The 27,445-nt window shown below is 38.7% G+C and overlaps 1 protein-coding gene across 1 annotated transcript in view; it reads left to right on the top strand.

Annotated features, from left to right (window-relative positions):
- LOC140231807 (uncharacterized) overlaps window positions 1-27,445 on the top strand; it is a 213,791-nt gene that overhangs the window by 69,707 nt on the left and 116,639 nt on the right. The window contains 9 exon segments of the mRNA XM_072311960.1: window positions 3,545-3,664; window positions 8,679-8,798; window positions 9,083-9,202; window positions 16,035-16,151; window positions 22,913-23,032; window positions 23,776-23,895; window positions 25,041-25,160; window positions 26,039-26,281; window positions 26,856-27,098. Coding sequence (XP_072168061.1) covers window positions 3,545-3,664; window positions 8,679-8,798; window positions 9,083-9,202; window positions 16,035-16,151; window positions 22,913-23,032; window positions 23,776-23,895; window positions 25,041-25,160; window positions 26,039-26,281; window positions 26,856-27,098 — 1,323 coding nt within the window.

Raw genomic sequence — 27,445 nt, 5'->3', positions numbered from 1 at the left:
TGTTCCTTTATCCATGCATCTTAATGATCTATGTGTGCTACTCAGTCATATGTTTCTGTAGATATCTCTGTCTTACACATATTCTATTCTGTTCTGTTTTGTTCTGTTCTGTTATCATCAAATTTCTATGCACTTTTTTTTGTGTCAAAATATTGTATACTCTCTTCCATGTTAGAAATTCTACCATGTGCATCGGACCCATGTCAGAATGGAGCAACCTGTTTTGATCAGAATGGTGGAAGTAGCTACGTCTGTCTATGTCCTGCGGGATTTGAGGGAACCAACTGTGAATCTGGTACTTTACTTTCTCCATTTGTTTTCTGTTTCCATCTTATTATCATGTACTTATTTCTCAAAATACTTATTTCACTAAATAGTACATTTACATCAAACATCATTTGTGCTACATTTTTATACACGTCCTTCAAAGACACTTGTGCATAACTCAGTCTTCTTCCACTATTTTCCTGATTCTTGAATTGATGCCATTATCACATTTTGACTTCATTTAGTCCCTAATTCATATTGAATGATCACTTTCCAACATTTCATAGTAGTGCCTCATACATGTACCTTTATAGTTATTATAGCATGTCCGTATGTTTCCTACTGTTTCATATCTTTATCTGTATCAAGTGGTACGTGTAGTTTCATGCAATATTTCTATATCTTTTACTCTTCATTCATACACTTTATCCAATCTTTTATACCAGAAATTCTGCCGTGTGCCTCCAACCCATGTCAGAATGGAGCAACCTGTTTTGATCAGAATGGTGGCAGTGGATATGTCTGTCTCTGCCCTGCTGGATTTGAAGGAACCAACTGTGAATCTGGTACCTTTCTTTCACTGTTTTTCATTTAAAACCATTGCTATATAACTTTACATGACTTGTTTGTAATGCTTATTTCTTCCTTATTACTGGAGTTTCCTCTATAATAACTACCTGATCTGGTAATCTCCATATGTATTAATGTGTGTGTATCTTACATGATTCTGATATACATTTATACTAATATCTACATCTAACATTTCATATCTTGTGTGTTTGTCTCACTTTGTGTGTCTGTTTCATCAGATATTCTTGCATGTGCCTCCAACCCATGTGAAAATGGAGCAACCTGTTTTGATCAGAATGGTGGCAGTGGCTATGTTTGTCTCTGCCCTGCTGGATTTGAAGGACCCAACTGTGAATCTGGTACATTCTTATCACTGGTTTTTTTTTTTTTCTTTATATATTTAGAATTTTTCCTCACTCTTAAATGGGTTTTCACTTTGTCACACTCGAAATTCCCAAGACTCTCTTTGCTGTGTACAGTTGTTCTCCCAATCTATAAATAAAAGCATGATTTTTATGTTACTTCCCTTCTGTGTGAAAGATTTGCCATGTCAAACTTATTTGTATTCACTAACATTAGGAATCCAAACTTGGTCAAATTTTGGGATTTAAATGCAACGACACTTGAGAAAAGGTTTCATGTCATCTGCAGCATCCATCCTGTGCAGAAAATTCAAATGTTTGTCGGAGTCTGCCACATGCCAGCAACGCAAGTCTTGGTCCTGTTTCAAACAACGCAGTCTACATTGTCTGAATTCATAATGAGTCAATAATTGGGTAATTTGTGTAAATCTGCAATGTTAATGCTTCTCGTGTTGCTCTGTAAGTGAGAGGACCACTGAATTTACAGGCCCATATTCACAAAAGGTGGCTTAAATCAAAGCCATGGTTACTTTCAGCCCATGGACTTAAATAAGCATGAAATATATAGGCATACCGTTAACATGTGCGTATACATGTATCAGTGCACAGTTATGGTTGGATGTCTGTCAGGATACATTATGCTATCAGTCACACACATTTATGCAGAAAAAAATTTGCATAAATCCTAGGCTCAATTTAGACAGCCTTTGTGAATGCAAGCCATAATGTCAAATCAAACCATCCAAAAATTTGCCAGTATGGGTTGATGACTTCCATCTGCTTTGGTCCACAGCATCACCTTCGTGTGACAGCGACCCCTGTCTGAACGGAGCCACCTGTTTCTCCAACACAAACTCCAGCAGCTATGTCTGCCTCTGTGCCACCGGCTTCACTGGAACGAACTGTGAAAGTGGTAATTTGCAAAAGCTGCATCTTGTAGAAAAGATTTATTGCATTTTTTTTTATCTTTTACTGCAATAAAGATTTTCATGTGTTAAAATGCTGTTACAATTGTGCTGTTCATGCATACGTTGCATGTAATGCCCATTCTTCTTTAGAGAATATGCAACTAATTACCCATAAAGTGTACTGTATATACATATATAGATGTGTACTCACACACCATGGCACAAATTATCTTTATTTTTTATAATGCAATGCTTCTTTTCAGATTTTGATGCATCATGCACCTCTTAAAAATTGTCCATGCATCATGGTGCAAGAAAGATTATTGCTACATGAACAGACATTAGTGATGAGAAAAGTGCACGCAGTTTAAAGTTGAATGGGATTGATTCTTAATTAACATTGTGATAATTGGATGTGAGTAACCCTCTGCAGTGTAGGATTCAAGTACACTTGGTTATTTTTTCTTGTAAAACTTATTGATGACCTGTCGTGTGTCACTTTCAACCGTACAGAGCTGTCAGTGTGTGAGAGCAACCCATGTCAGAATGATGCGATATGTTTTGAACACACCGACGGAAACTCCTATCACTGCTTGTGTCCCACTGGATTCGAGGGCAAGAACTGTGAAATCAACACAGGTATTACGCAATATGAGATTGAAGAACACCACTTTAGTCCAATACACTTTGTTGTCGAAATGCTGTGCAGTGGAATATGTCTGCTTTTCACAGCAAAGGCACTGGAAGTACGATATATGTCAAGCTCTTTTTCATATGAAATAAAGACTAATTCATGTTCTTCTGCCAAACTGTGTTTTAAAACTTTCATAGAGTTACATTTTTCCATCCACTTCATCTATGCACACACAATAAGTGCTCATTAATGAATTACTTTCAGTAGAAAACAGAAATACAATACATTTTATAGGGTTATTTTTCAATTTATATATACAAGCTGTGAAGAGGAGTGTTAGAAAATATACTGACTTGCATTATATAATGCACTCATTGATTTCAAAAGTTTCGCCTGTGTGTATGATTGTACTTGTTTATATGATATTTACTTTGTAGTTTGAGTTTTGTGGCAAGAATTGATGAACTTAAAATCACAGCACTTCTGTGTTTCTGTGGCAACAATTGTGATCTATTAGCAGTTAGCTTTGGAGCAAAGGTACAATAGTCCCGGGGGGTGTTTCCTCAATGTTTGTCAGCGCTGACAATTTCAGCAAAATCCTTGGTTTTGATTGGCTGAGATGCTCTCGTCACTGACTGTTACTATGGTGATTGTCAGCAATGACAACTTTTTGCGCTAACAAACGTTGATGAAACACCCCCTGATTTGCATGAAACGGTGTGTGCCTATCATTTGCACTCATTACCAACCTCAAACCAGACAGTTTGTAATACAAGACACTGGTATGCCACATTCTCCAACAGTTACACTTGCCTGCGACAGCAGCCCATGCCAAAACGGAGCCACATGCTTTGAGAGTGGACAGATGCAGTCCTACGTCTGTCTCTGTCCGGAGGGCTTCGAGGGCACCAATTGTGAAAATGGTATGAGATCTAGCGTTTTGTTAGTCCCTGCTTCTGTTTTAATTCATTTATGTCCATTGTGTCATCTGCGAATACCGTGATGGGGTAGATGGAGACAGTGGATACATGTACGTCTCCCTCTGCCCTGCTGGCTTTGAGGGAACCAGCTATGGATCCAGTATGTCCTTTGCTGTGCTTGTTTTTTCTGTGGATTCCAAGCTCACACCATACTATTTGACATCAAGCTTGTTCCTTTCGATTCATTTGACTGTAGGAATGCTGTATGAATTCACAACACCACACATTTCTGCACAGTTTTCACACTTCTGTTGCTCTTAGCACTTCTATATCTTGAAGACCACTTACAATGTACATGTAGGTTGCCTTAGTATTCTTCCCACCTTGTTTTAGATGAATAACACTCTTTTACATAGATTGAGGTGTCGATCTCTATCTTGAAATGCTGATTTGTCTTAGATGTTATTGCATCTTTCTGTCTCACCTTTCTCTAATCTTCTGCACACCAGAAATCCTTACCTGTGCCTCCAACCTCTGTGAGAACGGAGCAACTTGCTTTGATCTCAGTGGTGGCAGTGGATATGTCTGTGTCTGTCCTGCTGGCTTTCAAGGAAGAAACTGTCAAAATGGTACTCTTCTGATGCACTTAGTCCTAAAGTATTTTTTTAGATTGACAAAAAATAGTTAATTAACTCTGATACTACATGTGACCATGCAGCTGAAAATCAGCAATAAGTCACTAGTTACGATTTTCCATTAATAGACCAAAGTGTGTCATATGGATTGACCGACTCAGAATTTTTAAAGTTTGTTCTTACCTGGCAGAGTAATCTTTTCTCTACCTATTGCCAAATTTGGCAGCTTGAAACGAAACGAAAATCAAGATAGTAGAGTTTTTTTGGGGGCCATATTTTCTGTGGATTGGTGCTGCTTTCACTAGGAAATAGAAACTTTTCATTGATACTTCAGCACAGCATACACCGTACCTGGTAACTTTGCCATCCAATGGCAACTACCATGGCAACAATACTCAACAGCCAATCAAAATCAAGAATTCCATGGGAGTTACCATTGGATGGCAAAGTTACCATAAAAGTAACTTTTATGCAACAGAACCCAGGTGTTGAATGAACTTATCTGTAGAACACCTCTTTATAGCACCTCTTTCACTTATTTCAATCACCTTTTAGATGGGTTAGGAGGGTCTAATTTTAACAAGTTACACATCATTTCAAAGCTTAGAGCTTACTCTTTAAACTTCGTAGAAAATTAGAAATTCATTGTGGCCTACAGTACTTCTTGTTGGTTTTGAACTGGACAATGACATATAGTTTTCTTGGTTTACATTTTCACTCTTTGATTAATAACATCATGATTTCAAGGGGTATCTGTCATGCCCCTTTATCTAGTTTTGTGTGAGCAGCTTGACTATGCCTTCTTTCAGAGTTTGTTTGTTTTTTTCCTGTATGACTCAACATCTTCTTTTTCCTGTCTTTCAATGTCTTTTTTCTTTATCCTTATGTATCTCTCCTCCTCTTTATTTCAATAGAAATCTTTGCCTGTGCCTCCGACCCCTGTCAGAATGGAGCAACCTGTTTTGAAAGCAATGGTGGCAGTGGCTATGTCTGTCTTTGTGTTGCTGGCTTTGAAGGAACAAACTGTGAATCTGGTACTTCCTTCTTCTTACTTGTTTTCTTTTTTTTCACTTTTATTACCATTTGACTTCATTAATGTCTTTCTGTCTAGCATAAATTTCTTATTTCCTGCCATGTTTCCTTTCTCCAGTGTATCATCTATCCTTTATTTTTTAAACTTCTATTGCCTATATCTTCTTGTCTATATCAGAAATCTTTGCCTGTGCTTCTGACCCCTGCCTGAATGGAGCAACCTGTTTTGAAAGCAATGGTGGCAGTGGATATGTCTGTCTTTGTCCTGCTGGCTTCGAAGGAACAAATTGTGAATCTGGTACTTCCCTCTTTCTGCTTGTATTCATGTTTTCACTTTTATTGTCATTTGACTTCATTATGTCTTTCTGTGTAGCTTAAATTTTCACTGCCTTTACTGCTATGTTTCCTTTCTGCTGTGTATCATCTATCCTTCATTTTTTTAACTTCTATTGCCTATATCTTCTTGTCTATATCAGAAATCTTTGCCTGCGCCTCCGAACCCTGTCTGAATGGAGCAACCTGTTTTGAAAGCAATGGTGGCAGTGGCTATGTCTGTCTCTGCCCTGCTGGCTTTGAAGGAACCAACTGTCAAAATGGTACTCTTCTTTTGACTTTTTTTTTTGTGCAGATACAGTCTGTATACTCTTCTTGGAAGTTGGCAGCAGCATCAATGAAATCTGACTATCTGATTCCTGCTGAAGAGTGCTTGATATTAAATTTTGTTCTTGGCATACGTGTATATGTTGATTCAAACAAGAAATGCACATATTGTAAAGTGTGCAGCTTCACTCTGCCTATCTCACTTTTACTTCATATTGTCTACATCTTTTTTTAATTTTTTTCTTCTAATATTTTCCACTTCTGCTCTCTTCTGTTGTATTTCCTCTTCTTCTTCTTCTTTTTTTTTTTCACCAGAAATATTTGCCTGTGCTTCCAACCCGTGTCAAAATGGAGCAACCTGCTTTGAGCACAATGGTGGCAATGGTTATGCCTGCCTCTGTCCTGCTGGATATGAAGGAACCAATTGTGAATCCAGTACGTCTCTTCCACGAACACACGAATAGTTTCTTTGTTCACAGAGACTGTTTGTCAGTCTCAAAGTTTGTTTGTTTGTATTTACGTGTATCTGTGGGATTTTATATCTATCCAAAGCTATGTATCTCCTCTATCTATACTATATTTTACTCTCCTTTGTCCATGTAATCATGACTTGTGTATTGTGCCATCTCTGTTCTATCATTTGTGACTAAAGAGCTCCTGGCCTGTGCCTCCGACCCATGTCAGAATGGAGCAACCTGTTTTGATCACAATGGTGGCAGTGGATATGTCTGTCTCTGTGCTGCTGGATATGAAGGAACCAACTGTGAATCTGGTACTTTCCCTTCCACTGCTCATTTTTGTCTGTTTCATTTTAATACCAGATTGTGACTCGATTAATGTCTATGTGTGTAAGAGAACTTTTCAACCAAAGCAACTGCCGAAATGGTATATTTTTTTGATCTAAGCTAGATATTTCATTTTATCCTTATTTGCCTGCTAGATTTGAAGAGACCAGTTGTAAAGCTTTAATTTGTCTGTGCTTGTGTTTTTCTTTCGTGGCTCAAGAAATTTCAGTATATTATGACCCCCCCCAAAAAAAAAAAAAGAAAGAAAGAAAGAAAAGAAGATAGTAATAATAATTAATAGTAACAGCTTATAAGATTAGCAAGTGAGGTGTTACTGAACGCTTCAACAAATAATGGCCTGTTATCTTGAATATCCAGTGTGGAATGCTTATCTTTATAATGGGATTCTACTGGTACATGCTGTACACTGTCATTAAAACACACTCAGGATATATTACATTTATTTACTTCATGTGCAGTCAAATTTTAACAAATTATAAGCACACTCTTGACATGAGGGTAATTATGATAATGATATCAAAACTTTCTTTTTCATAAGGAATAATTATACAGCACTTTATCTTTGGTGCCCATTTAGTAACAACACAGTGTCAGGTGGTGCATATCTGGAAACAATAATTAGAAGATTGAATTTTGCTGTACCATCCAGAGACTGATACTGAATATGATGCAGTGAAAGAGTCACATCATTTTATCATATGCATGTTTAAAGGGATAGTACAGTATTGGTGGAGATGAGAATTTGCGAGATACCAAGAAAACACTTATGAAATAGTACAGAGCATACCATTCTAAGAGGAACTCAAAGTTTATTTGATGAAAGTCGAGTTTGGAATAACTGAAACATCCAAAAACGAAGTAAAACAAAGCGATCGTAAAAAAGTGTGGGTTCCACACTTTATTAGAATTGCTCTGTTTTGGATATTTCAGCCATTTCAAAACCAATTTTCATCAAATATACGTTGAATCCCTCATGGAATTATGTGTTCTTTCATATTTCATAAGAAGTTTCTCATTATCTCACCAAAAAAATGTTAGAAACATGAAATTAGGTCTCAACCAAAACTATACCATCCCTTTAAACAAAAGGAATGCCAGAAACAATGTACATGTAGGTTTTGAAAGTTTCCAGTGGGCTATTCCTGCTGTTGCAGTGCATCTTATAATTATTTCCCATAAACAGCTTTCATGTTTTCCAAACAGATTGTTTGAAAACTGATGGAGTAAATAATATCAGTGTATCACATAAACATATAAAACATCCTTCTCTCTGCATGATTATTACATCTTTATCATACCAAATCATTGTTTCTAATTCATCTCGATTATAGTAACTCTGTGACATCCACAGCCATACATGTAATTTCATATTTTCCAATGAAACATGCCTATTTTACCTCCACCTTATGTTCTGTGGTGTGTGTTGTATTTTGTTAGAAATCCTTGCCTGTGCCTCCAACCCATGTCAGAATGGAGCAACCTGTTTTGATCACAATGGTGGCAGTGGATATGTCTGTCTCTGCCCAGCAGGCTTTGAAGGAAATAACTGTCAAAATGGTACTTGTCTCTAAAAAATTCTCCTTCTCTCTGTTTTTTTTTTTTTGGGGGGGGGGGGGTTGTTTGTTTTGAGATTATTTTTGTTCCATAACTGTAATCATGTACTTCTTCTTTATTTTCTTTATTCAATATATGCTCAATACACTTATTCCAAATCAAGATGCATTTTCTTCAAAATATTGTCCCCTTTTATCAAACTTCAGTTTTGTTTTGTTTTGTTTTTTGCCTTAATCGACTATAATACTATACATTTCAGCTTAACTTCACATGGTAAACTGTAACTGTTTCCTATTTCACTTTAAAGTCTTTACCTATTTAGAGTTTGTGATCTCAAGTTTCTATCTCTTCTGAAAGCTCTATTTTACTTCAATTTTTATCTTGCATAAGAAATCCTTGCCTGTGCCTCCAACCCATGTCAGAATGGAGCAACTTGTTTTGATCACAGTGGTGGGAGTGGTTATGTGTGCCTCTGTCCTGCTGGATATGGAGGAACCAATTGTGAAATTGGTAACTAACATATTTTCTTCTTTGTATGTCTGTTGCATTATCTTATCATGATGTAATCAAATCTATGTCTGATAGCTACCGAATACATGCCTTACCATCAGGTGTTTTTTTTAATCAATTTCCCATTATCTCATAGCATCTATACATTGTTCAACTGCCTTCTTTGCATTTCAACGAATTACCTCCATCAGTTCAATATTTATGACAGTCCAAACTAAAGTCTCCTCTATTGGAAATCTGTCACATCATTACCTATCATATACATTCATTATCTTTCATCTCAGAAATTTTACCCTGTGCCTCCGACCCCTGTCAGAATGGAGCAACCTGTTTTGATCACAATGGTGGCAGTAGTTACGTCTGCCTCTGTCCTTCAGGTTATGAGGGAACCAACTGTGAATCTGGTACACTTTCATTTTTGTTTTATCTGCACAACTGTTTCTTTCTTGGTACAATGTACAATTTATCTGATCTATCATAGTGTAGAGATTGTTTGCTAGATGTCGGTAGTTTTCTGATGATGTAGACACTATAGTGGTGATGCACAGTACAAACTGTACGTCTTTATCCTTGTCTTCACATGTTGTCATTTTAATCCCTTCAAATTTTGTGTGCCGTCTGTGTATTGTGGTACATTTCACTAAGTAATTCATGGCTGTTTGTGCAGATAACCCATGCCTGAATTGAGTAACATGATCATTAACCCGTTGAGGACGAGTCCCGGGTGTACTTAGGCTGGTGTCTATGGGAAATGCGTGTTGTAGCAAAAACAGTCCATCCTCAACCAGTTAAAGTTATCACAGTTGTGGTAGTGGTTATGCTTCTGTCCTGTCAGTTGTAACGATGCCAAGTCTAAATTGCAGACCGCGTCTCCTTGCCGCCCTCTCTTGCGTGTTTTCACGATGGTGTTTCGCTGTCAACATTGACAATTTTCGTTCATTGTTTCTGCATGGTGAAAATTAATAAGTCTCTTGAAAAAGCGTACAAATTAATTCATCATTTGAAATAATGATGTACTAATAGTCATCAAAATGTAGGATATTAAGCTTCTCCGCTAATTCTATAAAGTAGATGTTAGGAGGCTCGTACCTAGTGGTAATACCTGTACTTTGTCATCAGTGTGTACTGAACCAATTCATGACTTGGTAACAGAAAAAACAATGTGATACTTTCCATTTTACATGGGTTGTGTTGATCAAGTTTGCAGATACGGTAGTGTCTTCAAGTAGACCGAATGAAAGATGCAATGTGTATGAGCATGTCGAGTTGTGGGCTTAATACCTCTCCCCCTCCCCCTCAATACATGGATAGTATTTGCCCATTAGATCATGTTTCACAGCACGCAGGGTCAGAGCAAATTATATCGTGCTCGCTTGGACCATACATGCTGCAGAGAATAAACCCAGGGAGTACATGTATTTATTCACTGTCGTGTGTGTCACGTTTGTTTCATTCTCACCGCATAACGTCAAATGAGCTACAACACTGCAAAGTGCTCTTTAAATCATGTGGCTGACTAAGGATGATTGCTCACCCTATCTATTTTAGGCACTGTGTGGTTATGGGCCCTGAAACATCTTAAACAGTGTGTTAACGGAGTGTCATAACCCTTCATACTTTTATACCAACCACATTAAAGGACAAGTTCACCTTCATAAACATAAGGATTGAGAGAATGCAGCAATATTAGTAGAACACATCAGTGAAAGTTTGAGGAAAATTGGACAATCGATGCAAAAGTTATGAATTTTTAACATTTTTGTGTTGGAACCGCTGGATGAGGAGACTACTAAGGCTCGTGATATCATTTGAGTACAACAGTATAAAGAAAATTTAAAGAAAATTCAACATATTTTCACTTTTTTCGCATAATGAAAGAGCATTTGACTTGCCTCTTTCTAAAGGCAATGGGAATAATACATGTATTACCCATAACATATGTCAGTAACGAGTCAAGGAAATGTGTACTTTTTTCAAAAGATGAAATTTTGTGAAATTCATTTTATATTTCCTTATATTGTTGTACGCATGTGACATCATACACTGCAGTAGTCTTCTCATCCAGCGGTGACTGCACAAAAACTTCAAAAATTCGTATAACTTTTGAACGGATTGTCCGATTTTTCCCTCAAACTTTCAATGATGTTTTCTCCTAATATTGCTACATTCTCTCAATCCTTATGCTAATGAAGGTGAACTTGTCCGTTAACACGATGAACCAAAACAAATGTAAGCAAGTAACATCTTGCTAAGTTCTAATTCAGTCATTATAAATCAAAACATTTTGTATCAGCAGAAAAAACAGTTGGATACATAATTCTACTACTTATCATACCAATCTGTGCTTCATCACCTTAGTGTAGAGTGTAGTAAAGCAAAGTTCATAGTCAAACAAAGTAAAAGCAAATTTGTTCTAAATGCATGTTTGTTTCTAGTTGGGCACTTTCATTATAAAAATATTGCTGCATGGATGTTTGCCGTTTATATAATATGTAGATTGTAGATAGCTGGTAGTATCATAACATTAGTTTCATTGTGTGTATATACCATAAACTGAAGTATTCAGTGTGCATTGATGATTCTGCAGAGTGGATTTAGTGCATATTGATATTTGTTGCTATAGTTCTCATTATTCCCAATCCATAACGGTGCTGAGTGGTAAAGCTGTGCAAGCTAGTCATGTCAGAAGATTATTAATCCATGACGTGCAACTTTCTGTCAAACCCACACCAGAGGTGGACAGATGTTCATCCCGCCCTTGTCTCAATGGCGCCACATGTGTCAATCAGAATGATGGTTCCATGACATGCCAATGCCCGAGAGGTTACACTGGAAGACTGTGTGAGGGTGATATCAATGAATGCGCCAGCACTCCCTGCTTTAACGGGGGAGCGTGCCTGGACGGAGTTGGCGAGTACCGCTGCCTTTGTATCTTTGGTTGGTATGGCGATCATTGCCAGGAGGAACTGGATGAGTGCTCTGCGACTCCGTGCCAGAACGGCGCCACCTGCATCGACTTGATCGGAGATTTTTCCTGCAAGTGCCCGGCCGGCTGGGCGGGCAGGTTTTGCCAGACGCAACTCCTTGAATGCAACAGCCAGCCGTGTCTGAATGGCGCCACGTGCGTTGACTTGACTGGTGGTTACGAGTGTGTGTGTCCCGCCGGATTTAGTGGCACTCGCTGCGAAAATGTGACAATGGCCGCCTGCCAAAGCCACCCATGCATGAATGGCGCAACGTGTGTCGAATCAGGCGACTCCTACGCTTGCATTTGCTCACATGGATTCACAGGAGCCAACTGCGAGACTGAAATAACTGACTGTGCCAATAATCCTTGTCTGAATGGGGCTGTGTGCCAAGATACCTCCGACGGCTTTCGTTGTGTCTGCAGCTTAGCATACACTGGAATCTTCTGTGAAATTGGTATCTCAAACATTTGTGTGTTCATTTTGCATCAAAAAGAAAAAGGAAAAAATGATTAGATTCACTATGATATTCATGAGATATATGGCCATGGGGTTTTCAAGTGATAGCAGACTTACTTTTAGAGCAAATTTTGTAGAGTTTTTTTTTTTTTTTTTTTTAAGATTATAGAACCTCACATCATGACCATTACCATGCATGAATTAATTCATATGTAGTTTGCGCAAGAAAAGCTTTGCAAAGCACTCTTATTCACTAACTGCATCTTCATCATTTCCATGCTCTGTTTCATTGCACATATAGAACACAAGTAGCATGAATGTTCATGTACAGTATATGCGACTGTATTTATGGTTTTTTTTTTTTTGTGGGGTAGATTACCTGCATGCACAGTTGACCCTCACTGGAAACGATTTGTATGTTGCTTTCTTTTGGACTGCTGTATATGTTGGTTGAGGTAAATGTCTCCTTTCAGTTGCAGTTTGTTTGTGCTTTCAAGCCCACTCCCCATCTCCTCACCCTTTTAGTGATACATGCTGCAGGTATAGTGAAAGGGTCTCAATACCATGTACGTGAATATCAAATATATGTACAGTATCCTCACATGAGGTAGGACTTGCAAGACAATTAAAGAATGATTCAATGTTGGATGTACAATGTAGAATACCAGTTGATGGAATGAGAGAGACAGGTTTGTTACTTTTCAAGAGATAAATTATCGATTCCCCACCTTGTAGATGACGTATACTGCATTTGTGTGCAAGAGGCATTATTTTTGTGAGTTGTTAAGTTCATATCTAGTCCACTTGCAAAATTCACAAAAATAAAATCGCAGGGAAATATACTGCGTAAACACTATAAAAATGTGGTGTAATCATGCCTACAAAACATGCTTGCAGAATGACCAAGCAAGAAGTTATATGTTTTTTTTTTTTTTTTTAAGGTACTCAATCCTCCAAAAACTTTAGTGGGTCAGTGTTTCGATACCTTACAAAAGGAAGTTAGAATTGAAGTCAGCTTTTGTAGCTAGGCATACATCTACAGTAGTTGCGTAGATGGTTTCAGAAATTGCGTGAAGTTAGGGTTGCAGGCACATGTACATTGTAATACACAAATGAATAGCAGGATTGAATCATTTGTGATAATATAATGACTTTTTCAGAATGATTATGGATAATGTCAAGATTAGACAATGATAATAGTGTATCACATTTGATTCCCCAAAGATAGTTCATCACAATAGTTACTCTCATGATTCACTTCATTTCATATCCTTGTGCTCAGTTCTTCTGGGAAAATGCTAATTCTTCTGGGAAAATGTTTGCCACGGTAGCTGTTTCCAATGAAAGCAGAATGAGCTGCTGTAGAATGTATTTCATTGAAATGAAACATTTTACAAAGCTTCAAAAGAATTCTGCAGAGTGCAGCAAAGGCATGAAGTATCTGCATCCCAAATTCATTTAATTGCTCTCACATGGTGGTCCTGTAAATTGCAAATTAAATTTGACCCCTAGCTGATGGTGCCATACACTGCATCAATATGTCATGGGATGTGATGTCTCCCCTAACCTTGATTGTGTATGAATGATATGTATATTTCACACGTACAACCCTTCAGTTGGCTTTCACACAGGGCTGTAGTAGAGTTGCATGAGAGTGGCGTACCAAGTATGCCAAAATAGGCCACATATACTCATTAAGAATGAAAACAAAAAAATGAAGGAAACAAGTGATTGCCAAAATGAGATTAAGAATTCTTTTTATGCAATTTATTTGATCCAGCCTCAAAAGATTTTTTTGGGAAGTGTACTATTGCATAAGTATTGGCATGTACAGTATTAACAGTGGCGTATTTAGGGAAAACGGCGCCCGGGGCAAGCACGAAAATTGCGCCCCTAATTTCCGAAAAATGTTCAATCCCAACCCCATCCCGGTAGGGACTTTAAACAAAGTCCACATGATGTTTCTTCAAGCACTTTTAGGGATCTTTTGAGGGTGATTTAAATGTAATGAATTTTGATAGATTTTGGCGAGCGAGCGCAGCGAGCTAGCCAAAAATTTTTGTATTTCAGCTTACAAAACATGGAAATCTTGTCATTTTTTGCTTACCAAATCTTACAATTCTAATCAAAATATAGTGACGGCCTTATAGATAACGATTTATACCAAAAAACTGAGGACTTTAAAACATACTCTAAATTAGTGCGCGTGAGTGAGCTGAAATTTGTATATGTCCTCGTCATCATCACATATTTTTCTTATCTTTTTTATATAAATTTTGGCGAGCGAGCCGAAAATTTTTGTATTTCTGCTTACAAAACATGGAATTCTTGTCATTTTTTGCTTATTAAATCTCACAATTATAGTGACAACCTTATAGATAACGATTCATACCAACAAACTGAGGACTTGAAAAAATACTCTAAATTAGTACGAGCGAGTGAGCCGAAATGTGTATATTTCTGCGTCGTCATTACGTTTTTTTCTTATCTTTTTTGATTTTTTTTTGCGCCCCCCTATTGCGCCCCCCTATGTTCGAAACCGTTGGCGTCCTCTTTTGATCCAATCGGCGATCGCTTCAGAACAAATGAAATTGCAGTCGCTGCTCCGTGTAACATTTTTCCTGCTAAATATAAAATGACATGAGTGAACATTTTCATTTTGTCCGCGTCATCGTCACGTTTTGTTCTTATCTTCTTCTCTTTTTTTATACAAATTTTTTGTATTTGAGCTTACAAATCATGAAACTCTTGTTATTTTTTGCTTATTAAATCTTACAATTCTAATCAAGGTATAGTGACGGCCTTATAGATAACGATTTACACCTATACCAACAAACTGAGGACTTGAAAAAGTACTCTGAATTAGTACGAGTGAGTGAGCCGAAATTTGTATATTTCCGCGTCATCATTACGTTTTGTTATTATCTTGTTTGATTCAGATTTTTTGCGCACCCCCCCCCCCTATGTTCGAACCCGTTGGCGCCTTCTTTTGATCCAATTGGCGATCGCTTCCGAACGAAAAAAATTGCAGCCGCTGCATTTTGCCTGCTAAATATGAAATGACATGTGTGAACACAATAGACACTGTCATTTTGTCATCATCACGTTTTGTTCTTACCTTCTTTTTTATATAAATTTTGGCGAGCGAGCCGAAAAATTTTATATTTCAGCTCACAGCACATGGAATTTTTGTGTGAACACAATAAACATTGTCATTTTGTCCGCTTCATCATCATGTTTTGTTTTTATCTTGTTTGATTTGGTTTTCTGCCCCCCCCCCCCCACCATTCTCCCTGCCCCCTTCAGGGCGAGTTTTTTTTTTTCCTTCTTCTTCTTCTTTTCTTTTTTTCTTCTTCTTCTTCGTTTCTTTCTTTTTTCTTCTTCGTTTTCTTTTTCGTTTTTTTGCGCCCCCAAGGAGTGGCGCCCAGGGCACGTGCCCCCCTTTGCCCCCCCCCCCCCCCCTAGATACGCCACTGAGTATTAATAATAGTATACATACACATGTATACTTTTGTAAATTGCTATGTGCTGTGCTCTATGCCAAAAGTATGTGAAAAAAAATTGTAACACGCTTAACATTTTGTTTCCCTCAGTGTATTGTTAGATACATGTAGGCCAGAATAGGCACAGTGTAGGGCAGAGTAATACAGTGTAAGCTCAGTGTAGTCGATACGCAACACTACACAACTCTACATAGGCCTGATATGAAAGCCCCTACATACACCGTACTTGACCTTCCACTACAAGTGATCTTTCAGTCACTTCGTTGCCATGTATTAAAGTCACCACCACTTTTTGTCCTCTCCCACAGAAGTGGCAGCCTGTGACAGCAACCCGTGCCAGAACGGCGCCACCTGTTTCCAGGGGGTGCAGGGAGGATACGCATGCCTGTGTCCTCCAGGATTCGAGGGACTCAACTGTGAAACAGGTACAAAGACCAGGCAATGCCAGTTTGAAGTTTGCTCAGTACCAGCAGTAATCTGTCTTTTAACTGACAAGTATACAGAGGGTAGAAGATGCCTGGTGCTGTCTGCCTGTTTAGACTTGATGTAGAGTTAGAGGAACATTTGGAAGGTTTAATATTCCAGGCCTAGCTGTAACCATTTGATGCAGTATTGTCTTCCTTTTACCCTCTCCTCCTTTTCATCCTCAGTGGACAGAATTTGTTTGGATTTTGGGTGATGTGCTATCACAATGTGTTCTCAGTTCTATGCTTAATGTTTGTTTGTTTGTTTGTTTCTTGTTGTTGTTTTTTGGGGGGTTGTTGTTGTTGTCATTGCTATAAATATTTTTCCACTTGTTATATTACCAAATCTTCACGCTTTGCAGAATATACCGTAAAACACAATATTTTCGCATCATGAAATTTTCGTGAATGGGAGCCGACGGCCTTATTCGCAGCGTAAAATTTTTGCGATTTGCCTCTAACATTCAATGCATATAGTGCAGACAAGAGCTTTAGCGTGCATTTTAATTTCACGAAACTCGGCTCTCATGAAATTTGTGAAATTAAAATGAACGCAAACATTCCTCGTTTTACAGTATATGGATGTTTGAAATTATACAATTAGTGTGCATCAGGTTTGAAATATATGAGAGCGAGAGGGAAAAGTAGACAAATCTGTGATCAGTTTTATTCACATACGTCCTTTTGCCCCTTTTGCAGTGACACAAGTTCCTGCCTGTGAGAGTAACCCATGCCAGAACGGAGCCATGTGCTTCGAGGGTTCCAGCGGGGGCTACCTCTGCATGTGTCCAGCAGGCTTTGAAGGGGATAATTGTGAAACAGGTATGGATTTTAGTCAGTTATTGTGTATATACAAATTACCTATAGTCCTTTATCAGTCTTCATCACAGCATTCCATTCATATGGCACCAATAAATACTTCACCTGTGATTACCTTCAGATGTGGATCAAATGATAGACTCGAGGCAGTGGTGTAAGTTCCAAACCCCACCCCCACCCTTTGCCCATGCCAGCAGGTACGGATTAACCCACCCATTTACTGCAGGAACTCCTGGTAGATTTGATTGTTGTAAGCCGGGTTAATGATGACACTGTACGACACCGTCTCCAGTTGAAATCAGGATCGTTTTATTAGGAAAACAAAACAGCCCCTATAAAGGGTAAACAAGCATAAATAATTGTCAAACTTTACAATTATTTATAACAATGACTATATCACAAATGAAATGATTTCAACCAATCTCTTAGTTTGTGATGAAAATAAATTCCATATATCATTAGCTCAATATTTTGATTTTATACAATAATTCACGTTTAACAGCAATTCCAGTTCGACTTAGTATATAAATAGTAGTAGAAGAAGAAAAAGGAGGAGAAGAAGAAGAAGAATCATAATAAATTGAAAAGGTTTTACTCACCAGTCTGTCGATACATATATGATTACTTTAAACTCCGGGTTCCCACAGCTGTGTACGTGTACGTAGTGCTTGTAACGAATATACCGAGAACTCACAAAAAGTACATCCAATTGTCTCTGAAGTAGATGTGAAAAATGAATTAAATATGCGTCTTTGTATTCCCGTAAAAATAAAAGTTGCGTTGTGCCCATGCCAACCACACGCAAGCTGCGTCATTGGCATTGTCACAACGCGCCCTAACGCACTGATGCAACAATACACATTGTCCCACTTACCACATGATTTCATTTTCCACATCGATTTACGTCTTTCTTTGTCCTCGTTTGCTGGACACCATACAAAAGTACAGACATTAGACCTATGTATCAAGCCTGATTCTGGCTCAAAATGATTATATGCTTACTCATAATTGGAGGACCAGAACCATACATCCTATGGGTTAATCCAAATGAAAGATGCCTATATCATTGCAAATGAAAGGGAATTCTGATGCATTTATTCTGAGAGTAATTTACTATTGTATCTCCATTGTTGTAACTTTGAGGCACTTTGACATTCCGATGCATTTATTCTAAGAGTAATTTACTCTTGTATCTCCATTGTTGTAACTTTGAGGCACTTTGACATTCAACAGTGGCACACATAATCCTCATGCTGTTTGCCATCTGCACAAAAAAAGAGGTATTGAAGGAGAATACTGCATGATGCAAATATAGCTTTGAATTTCACAAGTGGCAAGGCAAATATTCCTTGAATGAGAGACACAATAAATGAAATGCTACTGGTATATCAACAAAATATCAGGTTAGAAAGTAGATTTCAGTGCGTGTGTGCTGTACAAGCATGAAGTTGAAACTCCTCCATTTATGTCCATATGCTGTCCTCATCAGCTGAACATCAGCACATTCTGTATTTAGACTGTGTAGCTCTGTTCATCAATATGTGTCTGTCTTCAAGCATATTCTCCAGCTTTTACAAGTTGCATTTTACCATATGTTTCTGCTTATATTCAAAAGAATATGTAGTCAATTCCAGGTATGTTTCATACAACATGTACCTGTATGTCTTTATTGAACTCTTTCTTTGATACTTCTTTGAAAATTCTCGGTAGAGGTGTGGTATCTGTTAGAAACCGAATGCCACTGGCAATGTTATTATTGATATATCACTGAGACCCATGTGCAATGTATTTATTGATACAGACAGCAATGAGGTGTGTGTATTAATTATCTATCATTATGCATCATCCATCATTTCATTCATAATAGAAGTCATACCATGTGCTAGCAATCCATGTCAAAATGGAGCAACCTGTCAAGAGGAGTCAGGACGCTATGTCTGCCTCTGCACTCCTGGCTACGAAGGTAGCGACTGCGCGACAGAATCTTTTGAATGTGAGAGCAACCCCTGCTTAAATGGTGCGACTTGCCTGGATTTCATCAATGGCTTTGCGTGTCGCTGTGCTGCCGGCTGGATGGGTGATCTATGCGAGGTGGAGGTGTTGGAATGCTTGAGCAATCCATGCCTGAATGGCGCCATATGCATGGAGCTGATTGATGGTTACAACTGCATTTGCCTCATTGGCTGGACGGGAACCCACTGCGGGACAGAAATCTTCGAGTGCGCCAGCAATCCGTGCATGAATGGAGGCGTGTGCATGGACCTAATCAACGCATATCAGTGCAGGTGTGCACCGGGTTGGACCGGCGCACATTGTGAGCTGGATATCATGGAATGTGTGAACCAACCCTGTGCTAATGGAGCCACCTGCCACGACCGCGTGAACGGATTTACTTGTGACTGTGTTGCAGGTTGGACTGGACAGCTATGCAACTTGGATATTGCAGAGTGTGCCAGTGATCCCTGCATTAATGGAGGCACCTGCACAGACTTGACTAATGGCTACAGCTGCCAGTGTTTGCCAGGGTGGACGGGTTCTCACTGTGAGCTGGAAATCATGGAGTGCATAAACCTGCCATGTGAGAACGGTGCTACATGCATTGACTTGGTCAATAGCTATGAGTGCATTTGCCTGCCCGGTTGGACGGGACACCTCTGTGAGCTTGATATAGAAGAATGTGCAAGCAACCCCTGTGACAATGGTGGAACCTGCATGGAAGAAAGCAATGGCTACCACTGCCAGTGTGTGCCGGGATGGACTGGCCCCAACTGTGAGACAGAAATTCTCGAGTGCATCAACAGACCTTGCCAGAATGGGGCCACATGCGTCGATTTGATCAATGCCTTTCTCTGCGTGTGCCAGTCAGGGTGGATGGGAAGACTATGTGAGGTGGATATACTAGAGTGCGCCAGCGATCCGTGTCTAAACGGTGCCACCTGCACCGAACTGACAAATGGATACTCCTGTGCCTGCACACAAGGCTGGGAGGGAACAGACTGTGGTACGGAGATCCTAGAATGCGCCAGCGACCCCTGTCTGAATGGTGCAGCCTGTGTAGATCTCATTGCAGGCTTCGAGTGCATCTGTTCACCTCGGTTCGAGGGAGAGAGATGTGAACTGGGTATATTGCTATTTGATGAACTTTTTCTTGTTGTGTTTACAAGGAATGCACTTAACACATGCTTGGAGTGATTGTTGATTCCGTGTGTCACACTCAAGCTACGTGATCACTCTTTGCTTTCTTCCCCGAGCACCACCTACAACAAAGTGTTGCAATGTAGCAACCCCACTGCTATGATTTGCTGTGATCACTGCATCTTAGCATGCAATATACAAGATTTGTACTTTTATGACTCTCTACTTTTGTGCTCAGTGTGCCATGACTTGATTAACATGTTTCAGGTTGTAATCAGTCTGCAATTTCTCTTGAAGACCTATGACAGATTCTTCTTACTTTGTTAATCTTGTCATTTCATGTAGAAGCACTGTGTGTGTTTGTAAATGTGTTCAAAAGTGTGCATTTTCTTTTCTTTTCAGACTAGTGATTTCACACCAATTCATCTGAAACTGTCTTGAAGTTTACTGCCGTGGTTGTTATTCCAATTTATCTGATTTTTTAACCCTGCTGCATACACGTATGTCTGTTGTGTATAAATGGCAATGCACATGTCTAGTTTTTGCCTGTTGCAGTCTTCCATCCATGAGACAGACTATGTTCTGAAAACTGATATTACCTGCCCAACGGATACCGTACACAGTCTGACACCTACTGTTGCTTTGCTGTATTGTGTTTTTATGCCTCCGCCACGAAGTGGTGCCGGAGGCATTATGTTTTCGGGTTGTCCGTCCGTCCGTCCGTCCGTCCGTCCGTCCGTCCGTCCGTCCGTCCGTCCGTCCGTCCGTCCGTCCGTCCGTCCGTCCGTCCGTCCGTCCGTCCGTCCGTCCGTCCGTCCGTCCGTCCTTCCTTCCGTCCGTAATGAATTTTGTGGACAAGGTAACTATCGAAACCTGTTGAGGTATCCTAATGAAACTTGGCATGTATGTGTATTAGGGGGTGAAGTTGTGCCTATCAACTTTTGGGTGCACATGCTCAAGGTCAAAGGTCAAAAAGGTCAAGGTCAAATACATAAAATTTCACTATTTCCACCATATCTATTGAATGCCTGAAGATATTTTCTTGAAACTTAGTGTATACATGTATTACCCAATTAAGATTCTCTGGTGAAAGTTTGGGTCATGAGGTCAAAGGTCAAAGGTCAAAAGGTCAGGGTCAAATACATAAAATTTCACTATTTCCACCATATCTATTGAATGCCTGAAGATATTTTCTTGAAACTTAGTGTATACATGTATTACCCAATTAAGATTCTCTGGTGAAAGTTTGGGTCATGAGGTCAAAGGTCAAAGGTCAAAAGGTCAGGGTCAAATAACATAAAATTTCACTATTTCCACCATATCTATTGAATGCCTGAAGATATTTTCTTGGAACTTAGTGTATACATGTATTACCCAATTAAGATTCTCTGGTGAAAGTTTGGGTCATGAAGTCAAAGGTCAAAGGTCAAAAGGTCAAGTAGAAATATTAAAACTTCTTTTTTTTTCTCTGTACCTTGGAAAATTGTTCAAGGTATCTTCATAGAACATACATGTAGTATATACATGTACTGACTGGAAGTGATTATCTAGAGAATGTACGATTCATGGGGTCAAAGGTCAGGGGTCAAAGGTCAAGTGCAAGACATCAAAATTTTACTATTACCCTCATATTTATGCAATGCCAGCAGGGTTATTTTTTTACACTTGGTGTATGCGTGTGTAACCTAATAGAAATTCTCTGGAAAGTTTTTTTTTTCTCTCTTTTGGCCTCAAAGGTCAAAAGGTCAAAGATCAATTGAAAGTGCTGAACTAACTTTTTCCTCCATATCTCGGAAGTGGCTCAAGTTACCTTGAAACTTAGTACATATTCTACCTGAAAGTAATTATCTCATGAATTTTAGGGTCAAGGGCCAGATAAAAATGGTAACAATTTACTATTCAATTCAGAAATTGCACTTTTTCTCCACACCTGTACCTTGAAAATTACTCAATGCCTAAATGTATGAATGCTTCAAAGTCAAGTTAAAGTCCTTAAATCCCTAGATACATGCTCTCCTATTCATCCAATTAAAGCTACGTCAAGGAAGGTGAACATTCAACACATTTGTGACAAACTTGTTATTCCAATATTTTGCCAATTTTGTGAAAATGTAATCACAGTGTCCACATGTACTATCTAGACCTATTGGGAAAATCATGCATTATGGCGGAGGCATACCAGTCGCCAAAGCGACATTTCTAGTTAATGTCAGTGTTTCGTTGCAGTTTGATAATCCTTTGCAGTGTACTTGGTGTTGATGAGTGGAGTGACCTTGCTAGTGTAGGGGAGTGACAATACAAATCCCTGCTGTTTAGAATTCAAATGCATATATTATTCATCTTAGTCAACTTATTACATCAACACTAAGCAGGAAAGTAAGATTGTTTGGTGTCTATTTAAATTGATATTTGCCACGAAAACTGTATTCTTCAGGTGCTAGAGGGAGACAAATTGAAGAAACTCACACCTGAAGCTTCCACCTCTGAATAATGTCTTTCTTTCAACTGTATTATTGCTGTGTTCTTGTGTAAAATGATTGAAGATACACATATACACGAGAAGCTCTTTGCAGAGAGCAAAAGGTGGGAAACTTCCTGGTTCATTGCTGTCAGTAACAAGTACAATTTCTTTCCTGCAGTATATTAGTTGATGTCAGCAGAGATGAACATTTCACAGAACATTTTTTAATCGTTCAAACTTTAATTGCTGCAGTCTTCACTTTGAGCCTAGCTGCACTAATCACCACAATTCTTTCTCTGACTTGCAGAAATCCTTGCTTGTAACAGCAACCCATGTGTTAATGGAGCCACTTGCTTTGAGCATGCACTGGGCAACAACTACATTTGCCTCTGTCCAGATGGTTTTGAGGGAACAAATTGTGAACTAGGTACAGTATATACAAAAATCTTTTCTCTTTCTTGTTGATGAAAATGTCAAATGCAACTGTTTTGTCAGTGTAAATGTAAACATATGTATGTGTGTACAAGTCTGTGAGTATATGCATTTTAGTATCTAAAACATGTTCTCTTTTCATTTTACTATCAAGCAAACAAAACAAACTGATTCATATCAGAAGTGCGGCCACTGATACTAAAAAATGATAATTCTGATGATGTGATGACTCAGGTGATTAGAAGTAGACTATTTAGGATCTTTTTTTGACAAGTGCAAATGTCATTATGGGAGGACACTGCTACTCGTAGTGTCAGAAAAAATGATTGAAAACTTGTAATCCCCCACCTCATCCCTTAAAACCAAAGCAGGGCTTGACAAAAAAATTTTTTGTTTGATCGCCCATTTGGGCCATTTACAAATCTTCAAATCTTAAATTTTGGTGGCCAAAAAAGATATTTAGTGGCCAAAAAAAAAAGATACATGTATGTACACTGTAGTGGCTTAAAATGAAAGCAATGGTAACAATTCTTTTTTAATCTACAAATGTCAGTTGCCCAATTGGACCAGGAAAAGAGAAATTTGGTGGCCCAGCACCAATTTTTAGTGGCCCTGGTCCACTGGGCCACCCCTAATGTTGAGCTCTGCAAAGGCATTTTGTCATTCATAGATGTTCAATCATCGTTCTTAAACAGCTTATTTCTTTTCATTGACATCTCACTACTTTCAAACTGACAGAACTTCAAGCGTGTAACAGTGGTCCGTGCGAGAACAACGCCACCTGCTTTGAGGAGAATGGTGGCAGGGACTTCTTCTGCCTCTGTCCTGCAGGATTTGAGGGGACCAGATGTGAAATCGGTATGCCCATAATTATAAATCACTGTGGCGGTTGCCGTGATATGGATGGTCAATTCAGTAATGGTGGTTTGTTGCAGTACCATGCTGACATTTGGCATACTGTTCATGTATGTTTGTCTTGACCATACTCATGAATTTGTGACAGTTTAACTCTTTGTCCAGATGAGTGATATCACACATGAATAATTTCATCCAGTGGAACTTTTTACATCAAGCTTGAGCTGAATAGCAAAACAAGCTTGCGTAAATCCTGGATTAGTTTAACCCCTCATTCAAAAGAAACACTTTCACCGGGCACCCATTCCAATATGAGTCCACTATTGTACTTGTATTGAATATTGAGACTAATCTACGATACCTCGATAGTGCACACACTTGAAAATTGCACTTCATACTCAATATCAAGCATTTCAAGTATCTCAAAACAGGCAATCCATGACCAGGACTGCTGTTGCTTATATGATGTAGTAATAGTGGTAGAGCTTTTACACATTCAATCACCGTCCAGTTCTTACAGTTTCATGGAATACACAAAATTAACCAATTATGCAATATTATCGTAAAGCTGACCAAACTTTCCAAATGTAGAGCATGCATAGATCTCTATTTCTGTTGAAATGCTATATCAAAGGCAACACAACTATTGTAGGCTGTCACTAATACTTCTCAAAAGCATTGTTGATGCACTGTACAATGTTGATCAAAAGTCAATGTAATGTTTGTAATGTTTCATGTGATGAGTGTGACTCGTATAACCCTCTTTCAACTGATTACTCAATCCAACCCTCACTGCAGAAGTTGTTAAATGAGTGATACTTTAACAACAATACTTTTTCATATTCATTAGTTTTAGAATTTGTCTACCTTCAAGCTTTTTATCATAATGTAACAGATCTTATGCCTTGCAAATATATCTATAAGCATGCATCTGCACTTGTTGTTACTCTTGTGACTTACAATAATCAGTAACAGTAATGTCGTTGTGTAAGCCTGATTTTGCATTTCATGTATTCCCTGTGTAAAATTTTATCTAATTTAATTTGTGCTTAATCCAATATTGTTTAATATCTTATGTCATTATGTGTACAGTGTTGCAGTCATTCATGTCTTCCGTTTGTTGTGTGCTAATGTTCTAACTGTAACAGACCTGACCACGTGTTCGACAAACCCATGTCAGAACAATGCTACGTGCTTCGAGGGGAGTGGCGCCACGAGCCACTACTGCCTTTGTCTAGAGGGCTTCACCGGAATGAACTGCGAAACAGGTTCACACCACTCTTACCTGGCAGCAAAAAAAAATTGAATTCATTCTTTAATACTGTCTTTCCCTTTTTTTTTTTTTTCATTGTCATTTACTTGTTGACCTGAGTTAACAAGTATGATATGCTGTATGTACTTTCAACTTCACTGCTTTAGAAAATTGATCATAGACAAATCCATGGACCAATTTACATATGTATATGTGTTCTTTTCCTTGTATGAATGAGGCAATTAACTGATTGCATTTGATGTTTATGACATTTGCTTTTTATGTTTGTCCTATCTGTTTTTGATACTTAAAAGATTTAAAGCATTTTCTTTCCTACCCTTAGGAGTCCTGAATGTAATTATGGGGTTTGTTTCTTGCTCTGCAAGCTCAAAAATATAAATGGAACACATTCAGAAACAGTTTAGCAAACAAATTTCAGCAGTTTACATGTATGAGCCAGTACTTGGCATAACATGAAGCATAATGATCAATGTTTGGGGTTTTTTTTTACAGAAAATGAGATTTTTCAACATTTCGCTTGCCATAGCCAAAAGAAAAAAATAATGATAATAATAACTCCACAAAGATATAATCAGTGGAATGAACATTCGTAAAAGCTAATCTGTCCAATAGATTACATTGTACATCCTCTGCAATACCAATGCCTCTAGCAGAGAAAAAAAGTAGAAGTCTCAAATCCGGAGAATATAAAATGCATATACTCCTTGTTTCAACTCCACAAAGATATAATCAGTGGAATTAACATTCTAACCTGAAAGCTAACCTGTCCAATAGATCACATCCTCTGTAATACCAATGTCTCTAATAGTGAAAAAAACCCAGAAGTTTCAAATCCAAAGAATATAATGCATGCTCCTTGTTTCCACTTTTTAGATGATGCACCACCAGTTATCTCAGGCTGTCCATCAGACATCACAGTCGCCAACAATCCAGGCCTCCCCTCGGCATTCGTCTCGTGGCTTGAACCCACAGCAACTGACAACTCTGGTGCCGTTACCCTGGCAACCAGCGCCGTCAATGGGGACCTGTATCCCATAGGGGTCACAACAATTGAGTACACAGCAACTGACCCCAGTGGGAACACAGCCATGTGCACTTTCAACATTATTGTTCAAGGTACTGCTGCTAATGTTGCTACATGTAGTCTTGCATGGATTAATTCACATAAGTACGCTGTAAAGGCTTTATAATTCACAAAAGGGTTTTTTTGTTGTTATTTTTGCATTGATACAATTTTGGTATCCCATATACAGTAGCACACAATCAGGAAACTGAGAAATGCATAGAAAATGTTGATAATAAATAATTGTGACATGAATTGCGCGATTAAAATGCAGATTAACGCTGCATCCCCCTTGACCTCCCACAACTGGCCCTCTGAAAAAGATCTCTGATCTACTCACAACCATGCTTGTATGCGTATGTGCCCGTAGAGAACGGTGTAAGAGATACAGAATGTGGGAATGTGCATGTTCTATGTCTACTTCATATGGCCCATGTACCATCTCATTCTGCAATGTAATCGCCATAGATATTTGATCAATTTTGTGTAAACCCAATGCAAAGTTGTGTGTAAAATTCACTGCTTCATCAGTGGGTGAGTGGAGAGGTTGAAACCACTTCCATTTGCTAAAGTGCTGAAATTTTCTCCCACACTGACCATGTGATAATTTTCTTCACTTTGCTGCAGATTTCATGCCTCCCTTCATCATGGGATGTCCTGATGACATCATGGTCAGCACTGACCCTGGCTTGCCAACGGCCACGGTCAACTGGACCCAACCCACCATCTCGGATAATTCGGGAGTCGTAGATATCACGGTCTCGTCAGACAGCGGCGATTCCTTCCCGATCGGCATCACGTCCGTAACATACGTCGCTCGCGATGCAGCCGATAATGCTGCCACGTGCACGTTTACCATCCTAGTCCAAGGTAGGGACTCATGGAACTTTAAATATAAATGCATCAGGTAGATAATGGGCGTTGATAGTATAGTGAGTTATCAACAAATCATGAGTTTTGTACTAGTCTAGTGTAGACATCATTTATTGACAGTGGCAACTGCCTTGTACCTAGTCACAACTGTACAATGTACCTTTATTTCACCACAAATGAGACTGCTGCTGACTGTGATGTTAGGTTCAGATGACTTTCTTTGGGTAAAGTTTTTATTTTACTTCAACTGTTCCATGTACTTTACTGAAGAGAGAGAGGGGAAAAAATGAGTTTGTTCTGTTCATGGCAAGACCACAACTTCATTATATGGCCTCCATGGGCAC

This window comes from Diadema setosum, chromosome 8, assembly GCF_964275005.1.
Source record: "Diadema setosum chromosome 8, eeDiaSeto1, whole genome shotgun sequence".
Taxonomy (NCBI): domain Eukaryota; kingdom Metazoa; phylum Echinodermata; class Echinoidea; order Diadematoida; family Diadematidae; genus Diadema; species Diadema setosum.
Note: the sequence above shows the minus strand (reverse complement) of the source record. Positions and strands in the feature narration are given on the sequence as shown.